Source organism: Pelobates fuscus, chromosome 5 (genome assembly GCF_036172605.1).
Source record: "Pelobates fuscus isolate aPelFus1 chromosome 5, aPelFus1.pri, whole genome shotgun sequence".
In the NCBI taxonomy this organism is placed as follows: Eukaryota; Metazoa; Chordata; class Amphibia; order Anura; family Pelobatidae; genus Pelobates; species Pelobates fuscus.
In genome coordinates this window covers 64,747,805-64,767,037 of record NC_086321.1, presented here as the reverse complement: position 1 = coordinate 64,767,037, position 19,233 = coordinate 64,747,805, and the positions used below count along the sequence as shown (strand labels likewise).

The following is a 19,233-nucleotide window of genomic DNA, read 5'->3' as shown; positions in this document are numbered from 1 at the left end:
CTAGATTAAAATTCCACTGAACACTTATGAAATTAAACTTCAAGTCTGTAAGTAATTTTAACACAATCCCCACACTAAACAAAAACAATACTGCACTTGTGATGGTGGATTTTTAAAATATGAATACAGTCAGCAATTATTTAATAAACATTCATAGAACAAATGAAAGAAAAAAAAAATATATATATATATATATTAAAAATAACCAGCATAAAATATATGACCCACGGGAAATTCTAGCAGAAATGGCTAATTTTTATGACACATTATACAACATAAGACAGGACTCCCAGACACACCAACCGTCCATGCAGGAAATCCAAAACTTCTTATCTAACATTTCCCTGCCTAGTCTAACAGAAGACCAAAGTAAAAAACTTAGTGACCCTATTACCTTGCCTGAAATCCTACAAGTAATAAAATCGCTACCTCCTGGTAAATCGCCAGGCCCAGATGGTCTAACTAATTCTTACTATAAAACATTTAGCCACATCATAGGACCACATTTGGTGGATACATTTAACCATATAATATCCACAGGCAATATGCCACATGACATACTGATGGCACATATAGTTACACTGCCAAAGCCTGGCAAACCACCAAATAAACCTCAAAACCTACGACCCATATCTCTACTAAATACAGATACTAAAATTTTGGCCAAACTATATGCCACAAGAATTGCAGATATGATGCCCACAATAATCAAACAAGACCAAGTGGGGTTTGTGAAGGGCAGACAAGGGGCTGAAGGTACAAGAAAACTATACAATCTACTATACACAAAGCAACAACAAGGGGAACCCAGTGTATTCCTGTCGCTTGATGCTGAAAAAGCATTTGACAGGTTGCACTGAGGCTTCCTACGAGAAACGCTACAGAAATTTAACTTTCCACAACAATTCCTACAATTAATAGCGGCACTGTATTCCAAACCCTCGGCTAGAGTGACAAATGGAGGCTTTGCATCACAGCCCTTCAACATCACTAATGGAACTAGACAGGGTTGCCCACTGTCACCACTCCTTTATATCCTAGCCTTGGAGCCATTGCTGCAAGTCTAAAGACGTACAGTGCTTGTTCATATTACAAGTTAAATGTGACTAAGACACAAGCAATGAGTCTATTTACAACACCCGAAGCAACTAAAACACTACAACAAACTACCTCCTTTGAATGGAGACAAGACCACCTTGCATTCCTGGGCATAAAATTCACTACTCATGCACACAAATTGCTCAAAGCCAACTATATCACACTTCTCCACTCTATCAAAACTCAACTCAATAGCTGGGAAAACAAATATATCTCATGGACTGGCAGGGTGGCTGCTGTTAAGATGATGATCCTTCCCAAGCTCCAATATTTATTTCGCACTTTACCCATACTACTACCTACAGCATACATTAAAGACGCACAGAAGACAATTAACTCGTTCGTCTGGGCTAAAAAACGTCCTAGGGTTGCTGCAAACACACTTTATTTATCACAAAAAACAGGGGGGTATGGGACTCCCAAACCTAGATTTGTACTATAAAGCGCCAATTGTAAGCACACTAGTGGCAGCATTTCACTCTCACACCACGCCTCCGGCATGGGTACACCTGGAGGCGTCGCACACAGAGGGATATGAAATTACGACATTAGCAGGAATAAACAAAACCCATAGGAAGAACTTCAATAATATTCTCCCCGTAACGTCCTTAACCCTGAAAGAGTGGGATAAATACACAAAATTCCTCAATCTTGATAGAGAGTTGCTCCCAACAATGCTACTACGCTCTTTTGAAATCTTGATCCCACAACTAAATATTCGAAAGTTGTCCACAGCGGAGTTTGCACATAGACAGATAATCTCGTGGATCAAGAGACATAGTGGGTCAACACACGCTACAAACATAAAGGGGAACATGAGCATTGGGACAACTATGTACTAAAACAAAAAAAAACGTCCGGCATTCTCTCCAAAATATACAGCAGTTATTTACTCATAAAAAAAAGATACGATACGAGACTTGACTTTCATACAAAAATGGGAACACGGGTGATGTCATGGATATCTGGTGGACATGCCCTGTCATCACAAAATTGTGGAGGGCCACAAAGTCCCTTATACAGCAAATAGGGAATATGGATATACCATTCAATCCTGAGATATTCCTTTTACAACATATACCACGGGACCTCTTAAAATCCCAACAATACCTCCTTTTCCACAAATCCATGGCAGTAATAACAGCTATAGCTAAGGCGTGGCTACAAAAAGATCCTACACTATTAGACACGATTATCTCACACCTAGATAACATCAGACTCTATGAATGCACTGTCCGAGTATATAGGGCGCCACAACAATTTTGGATAGACGCATGGAGAATACGGGACGCTTACAGACACCCCACGAAATGAGGCATACAGAACGGGAAAGAAGTAATACAGACGAGAAAACTTAAATGGAAAATACTGGGAACCTATGTTTCCCCTCCCCCCCCCCCCCACTCCCACCCACCACCCAGCAATTCTCGCCTCCCCCCCCCCCCCTTTGTTTAAAAAAAAAAAAAAAAAAAGTTTAAAAAGTTTTATACATACAAGATAAAACAGGTGCGGACAGATGGACTAACATAAGCAAGAAGGCGTATGCGCATCATCAATGCCCCAGACCAATATACAATGTCCTAACTGACGGGAGATACGGCTCAGTGTTACACTACAACAACTACAACTAGCAACAGCATGCTAATAAACTTAATTCACCATGTACAGTAAAGATCACTTTGTATGCTTTATGCACCTTGAGCATTTGGAAGATGTGTAAATTCTGGGACGTATGTAAATACTGGGGCATCGGAATGTAAATTGATGATTGTAATAAAAAAATAAATAAAAAAAATAAAAAAACTGACAATAAAAGCACCAGGATATTAAAAACCAATAAACAATTTAATTGAAACAAGAAAAAAATAAATAAACACACTAAGATTTATACATACGCATATATGTATGTATTCTAATAGATGCATTTAATTTAAACTCCACATTTAAACTCTACGGGGAGACCAAATAAATTCTTTACTGCATTTATACAATGTATATATTCTATATATTACAGAATATCAGGTGCATTTTTATAGAATGGGTAATTGCAGAAATAATGGACACATTCACCAGTGAGCACTGTATTGATTTTATCTAACAGTCCTGCTATGAAAAACGCGCCCTGGAAACGTTGAGCCATTAACTTTCTATACAGAATGCCACTAGGCCAGTATGCGAATAAACTGCAGGCATATATATTACTTGGCAATAAGCAAAGGGATAGAATTCTTGTAATGAAACTTACATGAGACTTGGTCGGTGCCACTGAGTGGTCCTGTTGTTGTGGTTGACATAATATGTCCGTCCCAAGTTGTCAACTTTCTCTTCCCATCCTGGTGGCATTGGGGGGGCTGGCAACTCTTGCTGATGTGGAGAGGTAGAATCATTCGAGTCTGGTGCATCCCATGCTTGCTGTACAAAGAAAAAAAAAGAATAGTGTCTATTGCACAAACTATTAAAATCCCAACAGCTAGATCCTTTGATCTCTAGCCAAACTTAACCGAAAGGTAACCAAATATCAACAACTAGATCGCCAACAATCAATCCAAAAAAAAAGTTGAATCTCAAAATCTACTGCAGGTAATTCCTTCAGATGTTTTTTTTTTTAAAACAAACCGTACATTTCAGAGTTAATCCAAGAGAAACTGCAGGCTGAGCATGATGACATTTTCAACTCATAGCAATTGAAATGTGAGCTGGACGTGCTGGGAGTTGTAACAGACACTAGCTGAGCTGTCAGAATTAATCATTCATTGACCAACTAGAAGACCACAGTTATGTGCCACCCGGATCTGGTACATGAATGGTCTGCATAATACGGTGTTGGCATTTTAGATGCAGGGTACCTGCCTCTTAAAACAACTAACCTTTATTTATCACTAGTTTGTACAAAAGAGCACATTTGTTTCTGTCCTTCCTTTGACTAGTGACATCTTCACTTTTAACCAACCCTGCAAAGTGTTTTCCTGTTCACTTATCTATGTTTGCACTCAAACATTAACGGAGCTACACCCTCTTGGACTTAAATCTACAAGCAATGGCTCATTTAAAAGTGTTTACCATTGCAAAACTTAACACATATCATCACTATTTTGGAAAAATACAGCAATTACCCCATTTAATTGGTCTGTTTCATTAACATGGAAAAAAAAAAAAGATAAGAGGTTTGCCTGTCCTTCACTTTAAGATCACCCTGCTTTTACCCCACCTACCCATGAAAAAAAAATAAAAAAAATACAACTATACTTTAACTTGTTCCACTTACAGTGGAGAGAGTTGTGCATGTGTGAAGCGGAAGAGAGACAGACACACACAAACCAGAAAGAGCTCTGCACAGCCTGTACGGTCACTTTCATGCCCGGTGCTGGTCCATGGCCATCAGTATACATACAGTTAGTGATCAGCCTGCCCGCTCTGTCTTCCAAATACAAACTTTCTTTATTTACATATTATGTTCGAAAAAATATTGACATTTAATTTCCAATTAGGAACTGATCACTAACTGTATGTAAAAATGTATACACACACACACAGTCTCTCTATATTACATAAATAATGGAAATGATATGCCCACATAAAAGACCATTGCATAGGATTTCTGACCAGAGAGGCTCGACACAAAGTTGCTGTTGGGTGTTTAGATGGCTGGCAGAGACCACTATACTGCTCTACCCACTCTTATCCCACCTTGCAATGTCACAGAAAAAATGAAACTGGCGGCACACACGGGGCATGTATTTCTCAGCAGTTCTGGAGCCCCAATTACTTTTTTTCCTGTGTATATTTGGAAACCAGACCATATTGTTTTTGAGTCGAGCACCCCACCCATCCACAATAGGTGCCTCTTTTATGGAGGTGACCACAGGAAAGCATGAGTTGAGGAGAGTCTCTGGAAGCAATTTAAGCAGCAAGTATTGCAGGTACCATGTTTGTCTCCCATGTTTAAATTAATGCATGACCCACCGTTATTGAGGTACTGTGATGTAGTGGTGGGCTTAACACAATATGGCCATATAATGCAAATGAATACCCATGTTTACTTGCTTAAGTAGGATTGCAAAATGTATTTGTGTGTTTATTTTGCAGTGTGCACTGTTCCTTAATCTGTGCCGTTTAATGTTGGGAAGTATATGTTTAAACGTAAAAAAAGAAATACACTTAACAGCACCAACCCTTAGGAAACAATTATAAAAATAGCGAATTAAAGAAACAAAAACTAGTTAGCTTCTCCTTATTTCCATTGTCATTTTGCTGTCACCTTGTCAGCCTCTCCTCGTCAGCTAAGATCATCCTAAAGCTTCTCTAAGAGAAGCACTGCGGGCCTACGGCACATGCACAGCGACCACGCCCATCAAATGCTTCTCAGGGAGAAGATTGACTCAAATGCTTCTTTGTTAGAAGTATTCAAAATATTTGGTGATGCTGAACATGAATTCTTCCACTTATCGGAAGTTTGCAGACCCTTTTTAAAAAAAAAAAAAAAAAAAAAAAATTAGGGTCTTGTTCCACTTTCCCATCAATCAGACAGCCGATAGAGGCACTACGCCTCTATCGGCTGTCTGATTGATGGGAAAGTCGAACAAGACCCTAAACATGTTTTTTTTTTTTTTTTTTTTAAAAGGTCTTTCCTGCTGAAAGCCAAACAATTGAGAGGCCTGCTAGAGATAACTTGGCTAAAAAAATAAAATTAAAAAAATTAAAACACCACAATTTTTTTTTTAAAAAAAAATACAAAATTATTTTACTGCATAGAATGTCCTTTTTAACAGAATGCTCAGTCAAGAAAAACAGTAGATAGATTTAGAATAACGGTCTTCTCATACAATACACAGATACGCAAAATAGCTTCAAAAACTGCAGTTAGATGGGTTCATTTAGATAATGAAATACTGAAAACACCGGAGACTGTCAAGGTGTGGGAGCTACAGTGGAACATAAGCTGGAGAGCTGAAGGTAAATCAATACCTTTGACCTCAATATACTCAAAAAATAACAGACTTACCTCTGCCTCCTCTCTTTGTTCTCTGGTTTCTTCCTCCTGTCCATCGTTTTTCGGCAAGTAGGCCATTTTCAGCCTCAAGAAACCCTTAACTCGAGATTTGTGGCTGCAAATCAAAGTGCAGAGCTTTAGTGGACACATTTCATTGTTGAAATAGAAATAGCATTCAATCATATTCCAGGTTACGCACACAACAAAACGTTAATCTGTTTAAACACCATCCAATGCCAAATTTCTGCCGAGCACACAAGGAGTTAAATACAATTTGCCCGTATACAAAAACATTTCACGTGGCTTCCTGTTTGCTAATACACACCTTCTAGGTCGGAGTAAAAAATCTTTGAACGTGTACGGCCTCTCCATGTTGGGATCCTCTGTCTGTTAACAAGGAAAGTTAATTTTTAACAGTTGGTCTCTTTTACAGGATAAAACTATGTACAAAATGTAAGAAATGCAAGAAAGCTGTTCAATAGGGTTTAAACACTTTAAATAAACGCACAACACGTTTTAAGGAAAAAAAAAATCTATATACTTCCAGGGTTATATAATGTTGTGTGAACTAGTGGGAATTTTAACTGAACTCAAAGTGAATTTAACATTTTACAACAAGTTGCTGAACTGGAAAAAGTCTCCAAGCCCGCAATATTTTCAGTTTGGTTATGTTTGCCTAAAATTTGAAAGCCACACTTTTTGTGAATAGCCCTGTAAAATGGGCTAAAGGTCATTGAAGGTGAAACAGTCCCAGATACCTTGACATGGGCTGCTTATAGAGGGTGGTTTGCATTGGACACTCTGATTAGCTAGGTTTGCTCTCTAAAGTTGCATTTTGCATTCTATATAAAACTTGAAGCACAAGCAAAAACAAATAAACATACATATATATATATATATATATTTTAGTAGTTATTTTTTTTGTCAAAGGAACATGCATTCTGCGTCCTGTGAGTTTAACATTACACATATTATCTACATATACATTTCTCAGAATATGCTGGTCTCACCATAACTGAAACGGATTTTGCAAGTCATAAGCAGTATTTGTATGTTTTGTTCGTTCTATTATTTGATTTTGTCAGCTAGAACTGGTTGAGTCACTGCAATATATGTGTATTTGCATTCCACTGGACTATTTATTTTTGTAAAAGTGACAGTTCCACATTGAATATCTGATCATTTATATGGTAAGTGTATATGCATAATCCAAAATGTGCATGTTTTAAGTGAACTAACTCTATATTCTGGGAGAAAAGGGCACACTTCGGGAAAAAAAATCAAATAAAAAAAAAATCACTGAAATAAATGTTTAAATCGAAGGGAAATTAGAATAAGTACAGGAGTAAAATATGCTCAGCATTGAAGGAATTAATCAGAGGGTTCTCCTATGCTTCTTAATAACAAACGGTACAAAGAGCCCCTTGTCTCAATACCACCAACAGTCCAAGACGTCAGGGGGAAAGTCCTGATATTTGGGCTCCTGTCTGACTTTCTCAGATTTGTTTTCTGGTGTCTCAAATTTGATGAAAAAAAAAAGTAATTTCCCCAAATCTCAGTGCGCCTCAGTGCTGGCCTGGCCCACTGGGGTGTTTCTTAGAAGACTGTAGTATTCTGACCAAGCAGGCTAGCCATCTGTTTGCGGGTGTCTGCAGGGGCAGATGAGACATTGTTGATTGAGGCACATGAAGTTTGAGTTCCCCTTCAGGGAATGCCCCTCCTGCTTTGCAGCTCAAACTACAGCAGGATGTAGGGATGTATGCGGTCACACCAAGTGACTTCTAATGCCTCCATCTGTAAATTTGCCCCCATTTACAGTTTGCAAGGTGTGAGCAGGACCGGCCACAAAGAGATCTGTGAATTTTGTGCACAAACAATGCCATTAGTTTGAACTTGTTACTCTCCCTCGGGCAGAAAATGCCAACCATCCCCTGTACAGTGATAAACAGGGCCCCAAGTGATTGTTACCTAAACAATACATTAAAAATAATACATTGATAACTTGTATATTTGCATTGTTTTAGCTACTCTTCCATGTGAAGTTCTTATTATTGCAAAGTTTACTTGTTGCATATATTTCTATGCTGTAATTTATATTTGCTCTTTTAACTGTAATCTTGACGTTTAACCCTTTTCTTCGTCATCTAAAAGAAAAAAAAACAAACCTCTCCTCTCCTCCCCTCCCCTCCCCCTGCCAGCAATAAGGAATGTAGTCCACAACATCTGGAGTGCCAAAGGATGCTTAACCCTTCTCTGGTCTATAAGAGATATATATACATCGGGGTGTGGCTTCAGCTGGAATACAGTTATTAATAATGGACATTTTAGATTACGGGCCATTTTAATTAGCCATACTTACCTATTGTTGTCCCACTCTCCCTCCCTTAAATTTTGGGTTATGGTGTTCTTCGTTTATCCCGTTGGGTCACGGTGGCGGGGGCTGGATAAGATATTGGGGGGTAGGTCGTTTTTGGTAGCTGTGATGTTTGGTAACAATATTCACATGGTTGAATTTGTTAATTGGTAGGATGGAGCCAGTAGGTGGTTCTCAACCTGGTGGGTGTAGGGGTGTCTCTGTATGCCCCTACAATGTTAAATTGGTGGGTGTAGGGGTGTCTCGGTATGCCCCTACAATGTTAAATTGGTGGGTGTAGGGGTGTCTCGGTATGCCCCTACAATGTTAAATTGGTGGGTGTAGGGGTGTCTTGGTATGCCCCTACAATGTTAAATCACTTGGTGTATAAGGCCTGTTGTGGCCGTGTTTGGTTATGTTATTCATGCAGTTGGGGTGAATTATGTGTCCATGTGAAAATTGGGAATGTTTGGCAATAACCCAATTTGTTATTTATATATTTAATTATATTTATAATTTATTAAAGCCGTGACAATTTTATCCACTTTAAAATTGGTGTCCGTGTCTTTCTGGGGGGGGTCCAAGTTTATGGTTAGGACATATCCACAAAGGACGACTATGCGCATGTCAAGTTGCCCAACACAGAAAAGTCTCCCAGAAGATGCAGAGATACATCACATATCTTTAGAAAGCGGTGTTCATCCTCACTCATGTTTGTTTTACACATTTTAATATGATCAGGGATTTAAGGGCCCTTGTTAATGTGCCAAGACATGCGGTAATGTGGAATTCAGTCGCAATATATATTTATTTTATGCATATTCTCAGGCCAATACTTTCAAGCTAAGAAAACAAAAACAAAAAAAAAAACAGTGAAGTCACTTTAGCTGAAGGATTTTGTTTAGTGTGAATTGATTATAATAAAATTATGCCTGTACATACTGCACAACTGGCAGCAGATTTCATTCAGAATTCTCTGTGAGTGCAGACAGATGCTCGTTTCTTGAGAGCTGCCATCAAATAAATGTATCTGCATGCTGAAGGGCAAACAACACATTGCACTGCTTTGACATTGAGAGCAATAGCCAGTAACATATTTCATAACTCAAATTAATTCTACACGGAAAATAGCAATAATAAAAATAATGTTTTTATAGACAAAGTGACTGTTGCAAAGTCCACTTTTCTAAAGCAGTGAGCATAAAAGATGCACAAAGCAAATTGTAGGGATATTTTGACTTGGAAAACTGGCTGTGGGGGCTCTCTACTGTACAAACAACAGCTGCCACATCAAACGTATTTAAAAACAGAGTGCAACCATGAACAATTTAATTAGATGAAATTCAGCTTTAAAGCTTTGTTCTTATGTAAAATAATTATGGTTTGTAGGGAACGTATAGCTGCCAAGCATGATGCGTCTTTTTATTTTTTTTCCCAAGAGAATGGCTGGTCATATTATTCCATGTAGTCATTTTTAGTAAACCAATTGTTCTACATAGTCATCATTTGTGATTGGAATTGCACGGCAGTGACAGCCGCATTGCCTGCCCTTGGTGTAAATCTTGTAATTTTAGCAGTGAATGAGTTAAATTCCAAATGCTCAGTAAACAATGCTCAGTTTTTAAGCATGGTCCTGCTGATTCTTCCTGCAAACCAAACAATGTACAAAAGGAGAAAAAAAAACAATTGGGCAACCTACTGGTAGGTGATTCAGAGGTACGTCAACTTGACCCAAGAAGTCATCTCTGGTCTGTAAACAAAAGCAGACAAAAATTACAAAGATGTTCAAAGGTTACAATCGTTCTGCTGCAACGTAATGGTAAAATGTGTTTCGTTACTTCAATAGAACACAATTCCTACAATATGAACCTCCTATTCAATTATGAATACTTAATTGAAAACCAAAAGTTAGTGACTTATTAACGGAACACAGAATTGTAGTGAATCAAAAACAAAAAAATTGCCACATTTTGGCAAATAGACTTGAAAACATTCTCCAAATAAGCAGTGGGCTATTTTAGCCTCAATTTTGCAATTCTGATTTCAATGCAAAACTATTTGGGGTTTCATTAATAAACCCCAGAATTCCAGCTGCTTGTCTTGATAGATAAATGCATGGCATAATAAATAGACTCTCACAGATCAGCAAGTCCAGGGGTTCCTAAAAGGTAGAGCCCACATGTTGTAGAAGTACAACTCCCATGATGCTATGCATGTCTTTGGAATGCATTTAGAGTAGCAAAGCATCATGGAAGCTGTAGTTTTAAAACATCTGGGGATCTACCAATACAAATGTTCTAAGTTAGAAATAATGAATAATAATGAAATAATGAAAACTGGAACGTAGACTTGTGGTAAAGCACATTACATCCTATTGCAATTAATTCTAGAAATAAACATCTGCCAGTACATGAATATGGTATCTCTCTGACTTGTTTAGCTACTCATGGTAACAAGTCAAACTTTGCCAGGCAAAACTGAACCTATTCTAAAAATAAAAGGTGGATTTGGAACAAACATAAAAAAATTTAATTGGTCCATAAAGTGATTGCTTCAAATTTTGCACATTGTTGTTTCTGCGACAAAGCTACATACAAATGACATGTTCCAGCTGATTGGTATACTTTTTGCATTCTGCTCCAGAATAGCTTGGCATACATAAACTATATAGCTCTACTGTGTCACTCTCAAAGTGACAAGACAAGTCATGGTTTGAAACGAGAAACCCTTGTTCTTTTTTAAAAGGACACTTTTGTGACCAAAACGGCTTCATTAAAGGACCACTATAGTGCCAGGAAAACAAACTCGTTTTCCTGGCTTCATAGGGTCTTTGGGTTCCCACCACCCTCAGGGTCCCACTCCCGCAGGGCTGAAGGGGGAGGAAAGGGTTAAATTCTTACCTTTCTCCAGCGCCGGGCTCCCTCGGTGCTAGGGACTCTCCTCCCTCTTCCGACGTCATCCGCTGAATGCGCATGCGCGACAAGAGCCGCGCGTGCATTCAGTCAGTCCATAGGAAAGCATTTCTCAATGCTTTCCTATGGACGTCCAGTGTCTTCTCACTGTGAAAATCACAAAACATTCTATAGCTGCAAACATCTACCTGCTGTTAGTGATAACATGGAAATGGACCAATATTGAGGCCTTAAATGAACATTATAGTGTTACGAATATAAATATGTATTTCTAGAGCTATAGTGAACCGTTACTTAAGAAGATGTGTGTGTCACCCCTTTCTCCCTTGCTTCGTCTGCTCTGCTTTGTAGGTTGAGAAAATCAGGGATAGGGGAGAACTGGGGCTACTGCGCATGCACAGCAAATTATAGCTCTGCGCTAATCAAACATTGCTCTAGGAGTCTTACACGGTTTTCATAGTGAAAACGCCTCTAGTTGCTCGCAGTATGACCGCCACTAGAGGTATGTTTAACTTTGCAAAGAAACACTGACGTTTCTACAAAACTGAAATGTTTTACATTGCAGGGTTAAACTCACAAGACCACTGCACCCAAACCACTTAATTAAGATAAAGTGGTCTGTGTGTATTTAGTGGTCCTTTAAGGAGGAGGAACTCAGGGATTTTTGTTCCAGTGATGTGCTATTTGTATGTAAGTTACACTTCAGAGGTTTGCTAAATAAATAGTAGAAATGTTTTGTGCAGAAAACAAGGTTATTTTATGATCACTGGTCCGTTTGTAGTACCAATAAGCTAAATCACCATATTACGGTTTGAAAATCTTTGGCTCACTGGCAACCAAGATTAAAATGAATCTGACCCTCACCCTTGGCAAAACAGTCCAAGGAGAGACTGGGGATATGGCTGAAAGTGTGTAGAGTGCACCAAGCTGCTAGCAAAAGCAGAAATCTATTCTTGTACTTAGAAGGCCTCCCGTAAAATATTAGCTTTACTATACAAATAGAGTGTGGCTGATAATATTTAGATGAGGAACGTAACGGACATATACAGTTTACACTTTAAAGACTGTCACATTTATATTCTGCAAGATCCAAGAAGCTTTGGGCAAGTGTATAATCAGTGCATAAGTAGAAAGTCAGAAAAGACAAACTTTATTAAAACGATTAATGATTCAGTTACCCTTTAATGGGAGGATTTTAAAATATTGACATGCACTATAATGATCGTTACTATGAGATTGGGCTATCTTTTTGGCAAGCATCCTACAAAGTCGCACATTTTAATGATGCCGGACTGTGTGCATGTTTTTGGTTACAACAACTATTTTTTTATTCTTTATGTATCTGTTATTACAATGTATATTATTGTAAAACGACGATTAAAGCAGCACAAATAGCAGGTTTCATGCAGCTGTAACACAACACAAGCATTGTTTATTATACACATCGCTTCTATCTAGACTCTGTTTAAACCTTACCGGACTACCAACAACTCACTAGTATTTAGCAGAATAACACTAGGAGATATGTAGAAGGGAAGGAGACAACAGAGTTCTAGTGAAAAAAAAAAAATATGTAATTAATGCAAGGAGTCTAAAAGAATTATATATTTTATATATAGTAGTGTATAGTATATAATACGATTGTGGTGAGACCAAACACTATAGAACCCACACAGTACATATACAAAAATTACTGTTGTGAATCATCTGAATATCCAAGATTGACGTAAAGTCTCTTGGGCATAGAAACTTGAGAAAACATGTTTGCACAGTTATCCCAGAGTTCCCATCTGTATGCAAATGAGCACAGACATGCATCATATTTCAGAATTTGTAAGCGTCATACACACACACATCTACCAAAGTTGTAATATACAATGCTTTATTCCAATATAAAAACAAAAGTTAAAATCTTGAGAAGAATCCTGCAAAGAAGATCGAAAAAGACAATGAGAATGAAAGGTGAATTTAGGATCGGCACAATGCTTATTACTAAAGGAATGAAGAGTGATTAAGAATAGGTTTCAATACCGAGCCCACCCCCTGTATAATATACACTGCACGGTCTAATAAGAGCAAGGGAGATTTGTTTTGGTAACAGCTGTAAGCAGCCGTTACACAACGCACTTTGGAAGGCAAGTGTTTTCATCTGTAACTAAAATAAAAGCGTGATCGGATCAGATTATTATTTGGGTACCTGGGATTTCTATGGTATGCCGTGTCACAGATCCTGCTTAAATAGAGCCGTAAAGCTGCATCTTTGCCACTCACTGACCTGTCAGAGTAAGGACTTCTGTAACGAGCATGTCATTAGCAAATAATCTCTGTATAGTAACATCAGACTGCAGCCCTGACTGTTCTTTCCGATAGACCTATCTTTGATAATTTAGTTCTTTAATATTATTGTTAGTTATACAAATTTTGTGTTCATCTCTCCTTTATTTCACGCTTCACAAATAAGTACAAACACATCACACAAATAATTTATTTACTAAACCAGAAATTGTTGAGAATTGTCAAAGGAATATCAACGTTAAGTCCAGAATAGCAATTTAAATTTAAAAGCAGAACAGGAAAATATCTTTAGTTTGGCCTAAAATATAACATTCCCTGGTCAATTCTTCATAATCAAAGTTTTTAAAAGAAGTCTAATAGAGCATTAAGATTGCTATTAATGTAAACATCATTTTTGTGACAGGTTGTATGACTGATGTTTTCCAATTAGTGCCTTAGTGCTGTGATAAGAGGTCGCACAATAAAAAGTGATGAGCACCAGATCCTGCGGGGCTATTTATTATATGCATCTTCGTAAACATAGCAAAATAAAAGAATCAGACAACACATCCCATAAATGTACTGTCTTTACACATACCTCTATATAGTCAAAGTGTGGACACTTGGCATAGTGATGGCTTACCATTGGTAAAATGTTGGCTGAGCATTGTTGTAAAGGTAGTCTACAATATATGCAGAGGAAATGGTTAGCCACCAATTACAACAGCAAGCAGATTTAATTAGCCAACGTTACGACGCCTGCCAAGGTTGATGACAATATATTGGAGCAAATCTCCAACAAATAAAAAAACAAAAAAAAACACAACAGCACACACTTTAAAAGTTGAATAACACACAGATGCTCTTCGTGTTGTAAAGTTCGCTTTCTGCAACAGTGCGCTGTGTATTCTATAACCAACAGATCACACATTTTATTTCAGAACGTGTTTATGTATTACTTTCGCATTGAGAGCAAAGAGTTGCTTGTTCAACATTTATAATGTTTCCAACATAGTATATGTTTGTACAGGAGCTGAATAAATTTACTTTGTAATGTGAGGAAATAACATTTGACAAAAAAGGGAAGCGGACTGCGCATGCTGAGCAGGTTAAAGTAAAGTACAGGAATCCGGGAATGTATGGGATGAACACCCGGCTATCCCGAGGAAGAAGTCAAATCAGTCAGAGATTTCATTACTGGCAGGCTAGATAAGCCAATTGAGTCTTATCTGCCATCACAACCTATGTTTCTAAGTTACTGTTAATTCCGAGCCATGGGGACATAGTAATGAACAGCAGATTCCTTTTGGAACCAGCTGGATTCACTTTGCTGACGGATTACATGTATTAGTCAGGCACGGATACCACAGACCATATGTGCTATGAGAAAATAAGAGAAAGGTCACAAGACATCACATTGGCAGGAATATAGGGGCCTTAAAATGTTAAATATGCCATTTAAATTCAAATTTGTACTGTGTAGGATGTGTTATAAAGCATGATTTTGCTCCTTTAACCTTTGTCCTTTCTGTATCCCGAAACATTAAAGGGACACTATAGTCACCAAAACAACTTTAGCTTAATGAAGCAGTTTTGGTGTATAGATTATGCACCTGCAGTCTAACTGCTTACATGAGAATTGCATCAAACTTCTGTTCCCCAGCAACTATTCCAGACAGTTACCTTGCGGAACACTATACTAGTGATCTTTCTTTTTATATCAGGAGGTTGCTTTGAGTAAAAAACTACTGCCACCAAAATCCTTGAGAGAGTTGTGTATGAGAGATTGACAGACTTCCTCGAATCCAACTCTCTGCTTGACCCGCTTCACTCTGGATTCCGCGCTCATCACTCTGTTGAAACGGCCGTGACTAAAGTATCCAACGATTTAATCGCTGCTGAATCTCGCGGACATCAGTCGATCCTAATTCTCCTTGATCTTTCTGCTGCCTTTGACACTGTTGATCATCCACAGCTTTTTCTTATTCTTTGTAATCTCAGTCTACAAGATACTGCTCTCTCCTGGTGCTCCTCCTACCTTTTCCAGTGTTTCTTTCTCTGGCTCTGCCTCTTCTCCCCAACCCCTCCCTGTTGGTGTTCCTCAAGGTACTGTCCTTGGTCCCCTCTATCTATACTGCCTCCCTTGGTAAACTCATCAGCTCCTTTGGCTTCCATTATCATTTATATGCATATGACACACACATCTACCTGTCTTCTCCTGATCTCTCTCCGCCCATCTTGACTCGGGTCTCTGACTGCCTCTCCGCGATTTCCAACTGGATGGCTGCTCACTTCCTTAAAGTCAACCTGTCCAAAACAGAACTTTTGGTTTTTCATCCCTCAAGTGTTGCTACTCATGTCTGTCTCCCTACAAGTCAACGGCGCCACCATCACCAGGCTCGCTGCCTAGATGTTCTGTTCGACTCCGACCTCTTCACCCCTCACGTCCAGTCGATCGCCAAATCCTGCCGCTTCCATCTCAATAACATAGCTCGAATCCGCCCTTATTTAACACCAGACACAGCTAAGGTGCTGGTCCATGCCGCTGTTCTTTCTCGTCTTAACTACTGCAATCCCCTTTTCAATGGTCTTGTGTGTTCCCAGATTGCACCGCTGTAACCTATAACGAATGCGGCGGCGAGGCTCATTTTCCTGTCCGCCCGCACCTCCCAACTCCCACCTCTGTTAGTCCCTACATTGGCTTCCAGTTAGATATAGAACTCAATTTAAGATTCTGGTGCTTGCTTACAAGTCCCTATGCTGCTCCAAGCTACCTATGCTCCCTAATACACAAATATATCCCGTCAAGGCCCCTGCCCTCTGCCGAGGACCTACGCCTATCCTCTTTCCATACTCCCACATCTGATCCTCGCCTACAAGACTTCTCCAGGGCGGCACCATTTCTGTGGAACTCCCTTCCCTTCTCCGTAAGAATTTCACCCAGTCTCCACTCCTTCAAAAAAATCTTTGAAATCACACTTCTTCAGGAACACATATCATTTAAACTGTTAGCAGGTTTTCATTCCCTCCCCTCCCCTGCCCCCATGACTCCTCTCCTGAAACTGTCAAAAATAACCTACTAAGTTCTCAGTGATTACTTTTCTAGCAACCTATTTCCTTACTCCCTACTTATACCCTTTGTATGTAAGCTCATTAAGCAGGGCCTGTTTCTGTGCATCCATTTGTCTGGTTACAATTACGTGTCTGTTAGTCCACCCATTGTACAGCGCTACAGAATATGCTGGCGCTATATAAATTATAAAATAATAAAAATTAAAAAAAACTAGTATCCTCTTTTCCCCACCAATACCTGTAGAGATGAAGGGTTGGAGAGTCCCACATTGGGGGCATCAGCCCTCAAAGTATCCTCCTAGCAATGCCAAAGCACGAAGAACTGATTAATTAAGTGCTATTGACCCCAGCAGCTATACTGGTCTCCGTGAGAGAAAAAATAAATAAATCACAGAGTTCTATAATCTTTTCAGTATGCCCATCCTAATAACCTGGAACATAGACCCTCTCTCACACGCCATCAAAACACATAATGTATGCGCCAAATTGCTAATATGTAAGAAAGACAGCCCCAGGTGTTACAGAACAGCCACCCATAAACCTGAAAGACGTAATATGAGTCAGCAGTCCATTTTAATATTCTGTCGCACACCAGGATACCCATTTCATAATTTAACAGGCAAGCTAAACAAATGCAATCAGCTTACGAACGATGTTGCTGGGAAATTAATCTGCAATAATCACAGTCAGCTTCAGCCTAGAACTTACACAACACCATTTTCCTTTACAAAGAACATGGAAAGAATAAGTATTTTAAACCGTCAAATTATACATTATAAAACACTGTGATGTGCTACGGTAATTTATAGAATACCAAATCTACCAAACCAACTAGCCGACTTCCATACACAATGCAAAAGGATGATATTAAAGCACACATAAAGAACTACATTTATCACATTTCCCAGGCTAAATGAACTCTCTGAATGCCTGGAAGTGATTTATAAATTCAAGTGCAATAAAAATGGTAAAAAAAAGACTCAATTACCTACGAATATTATTAACAAGTCTAGACCAGACAAGAGATTAATATTACTGTCAGCTAATCAAGCATTGTTACAATTGAAAGCAACAACCAATGGAGGAGATAGAAGGGCTTGTAACATCTTGGAACTTTAGTTTCTAAACCCTTTAAATTCATGCTCAGTAAGAGTAATTGGGGAAAGGATGAAAGACGGCCAAGGGTGTAGGAGCAGCAATCAATCATAACCTGGGAACTGTTGATTTGTGCCGATTAATTCACAGCATTCTGTCCACGGAAAATGAAATGCATTGTTAGAACAGCACAATGATGTAGTATGCCCATTATACCCAATGGGGGAAAAAAATAATCAAACATGGTATAGCTGGCTTTAAAATAATGGCAGGTTAATATTAAATATATCGAAGATACAAATACTGGTTTCAACTCAAGGGGTTTTAATTTTAGTATTCTGCCACTTTAAAGTAAATAAAACAAGGGAAGCCATCAATACAAGGTGCGGGAATTAGTAGAGGTCATCTTTAAATGTATCTTTGCTAGTGTAACTAAAATTAAAAATAAATATATATATATTATTTTTATTTAAATCACAAAAACAAAGTATAGTAGCCATACCAGCTTTCTCTGCAGATCATTGGAATAATAATAATAATAATAATTAAAAAAAAGACACATTTCTAGCCATACCTATAGTCTAAACATATTTGAGTTACATTATAACCATTTTCTCCAACATTAACTTCTGTGCTAAAAAATAAAAAATAATTAAGTAACTGGAGTGAAAAGTAATTCACCTCTCACTGAAGGTAACTGAGCAAATAATGCCTAAAATGAGACTTTATTACAAAGTTTCAGAGAAATTAGAATAGCTAACCCTTTACTCCACGTACAATGGACACATATACCAAACCCAATAAAACAATGTGTAATAAAATAATTTAAATGATCTATACAGAATTCTACTGAGAGATGTGGCAGACTAACCACATATTAGACAATCACAGAAAGGAGTCTGAAGCCTAATGCAGCAGCCGATACAGACACAGCGTGATCTAAATAGGTCTAATATGATCAGTGAAGTGATCCGTCAACGTAGACCGATCTAGCTAGTATAACATTACATTTACCTGAGCAAGGTGAAGGAGAAATCCTGTAACTGGTGTTTGGGGCAAAAGTAAGACTACCAGCCGACTCACAGTTGGAAGAAGCACAATAATCACAGCTTCAACAATATTCTTAGACTTAAAAGTACTCAAAAGAGTGACTATCCATAATAAGTTATTAGGTAAATCCTATTTCGATGATTCCGACACGTCATATTTGATCTTTTAGATTTAGAATGTACACTTTACGACCTATGAATAAAACCGTTCGAAACAAGAAATGAGGAAGGTAAACAAAAAACAATATCAAATTGAAGTACACTAGATCAATTGACATTAACCTTTAATAGTTTGCTCAATATTGTATTTTGTAGGAAAACTTTTGATTTAAACAAAATGTGTCAAAAGCAGCAATTTCAGGGTTAATCAGAGAATCCGCTATGCCTTCA

The 19,233-nt window shown here is 38.3% G+C and overlaps 1 protein-coding gene across 11 annotated transcripts in view; it reads right to left on the bottom strand.

Annotated features, from left to right (window-relative positions):
- NEDD4L (NEDD4 like E3 ubiquitin protein ligase) overlaps window positions 1-19,233 on the bottom strand; it is a 347,833-nt gene that overhangs the window by 57,241 nt on the left and 271,359 nt on the right. For all 11 annotated transcript variants that reach the window (XM_063453944.1, XM_063453945.1, XM_063453946.1 and 8 more), the window contains 4 exons: window positions 10,141-10,191; window positions 6,414-6,475; window positions 6,101-6,203; window positions 3,344-3,510 (listed from right to left, as the gene is read on the bottom strand). In XM_063453944.1, coding sequence (XP_063310014.1) covers window positions 3,344-3,510; window positions 6,101-6,203; window positions 6,414-6,475; window positions 10,141-10,191 — 383 coding nt within the window. The remainder of the gene's footprint in view (window positions 1-3,343; window positions 3,511-6,100; window positions 6,204-6,413; window positions 6,476-10,140; window positions 10,192-19,233) is intronic.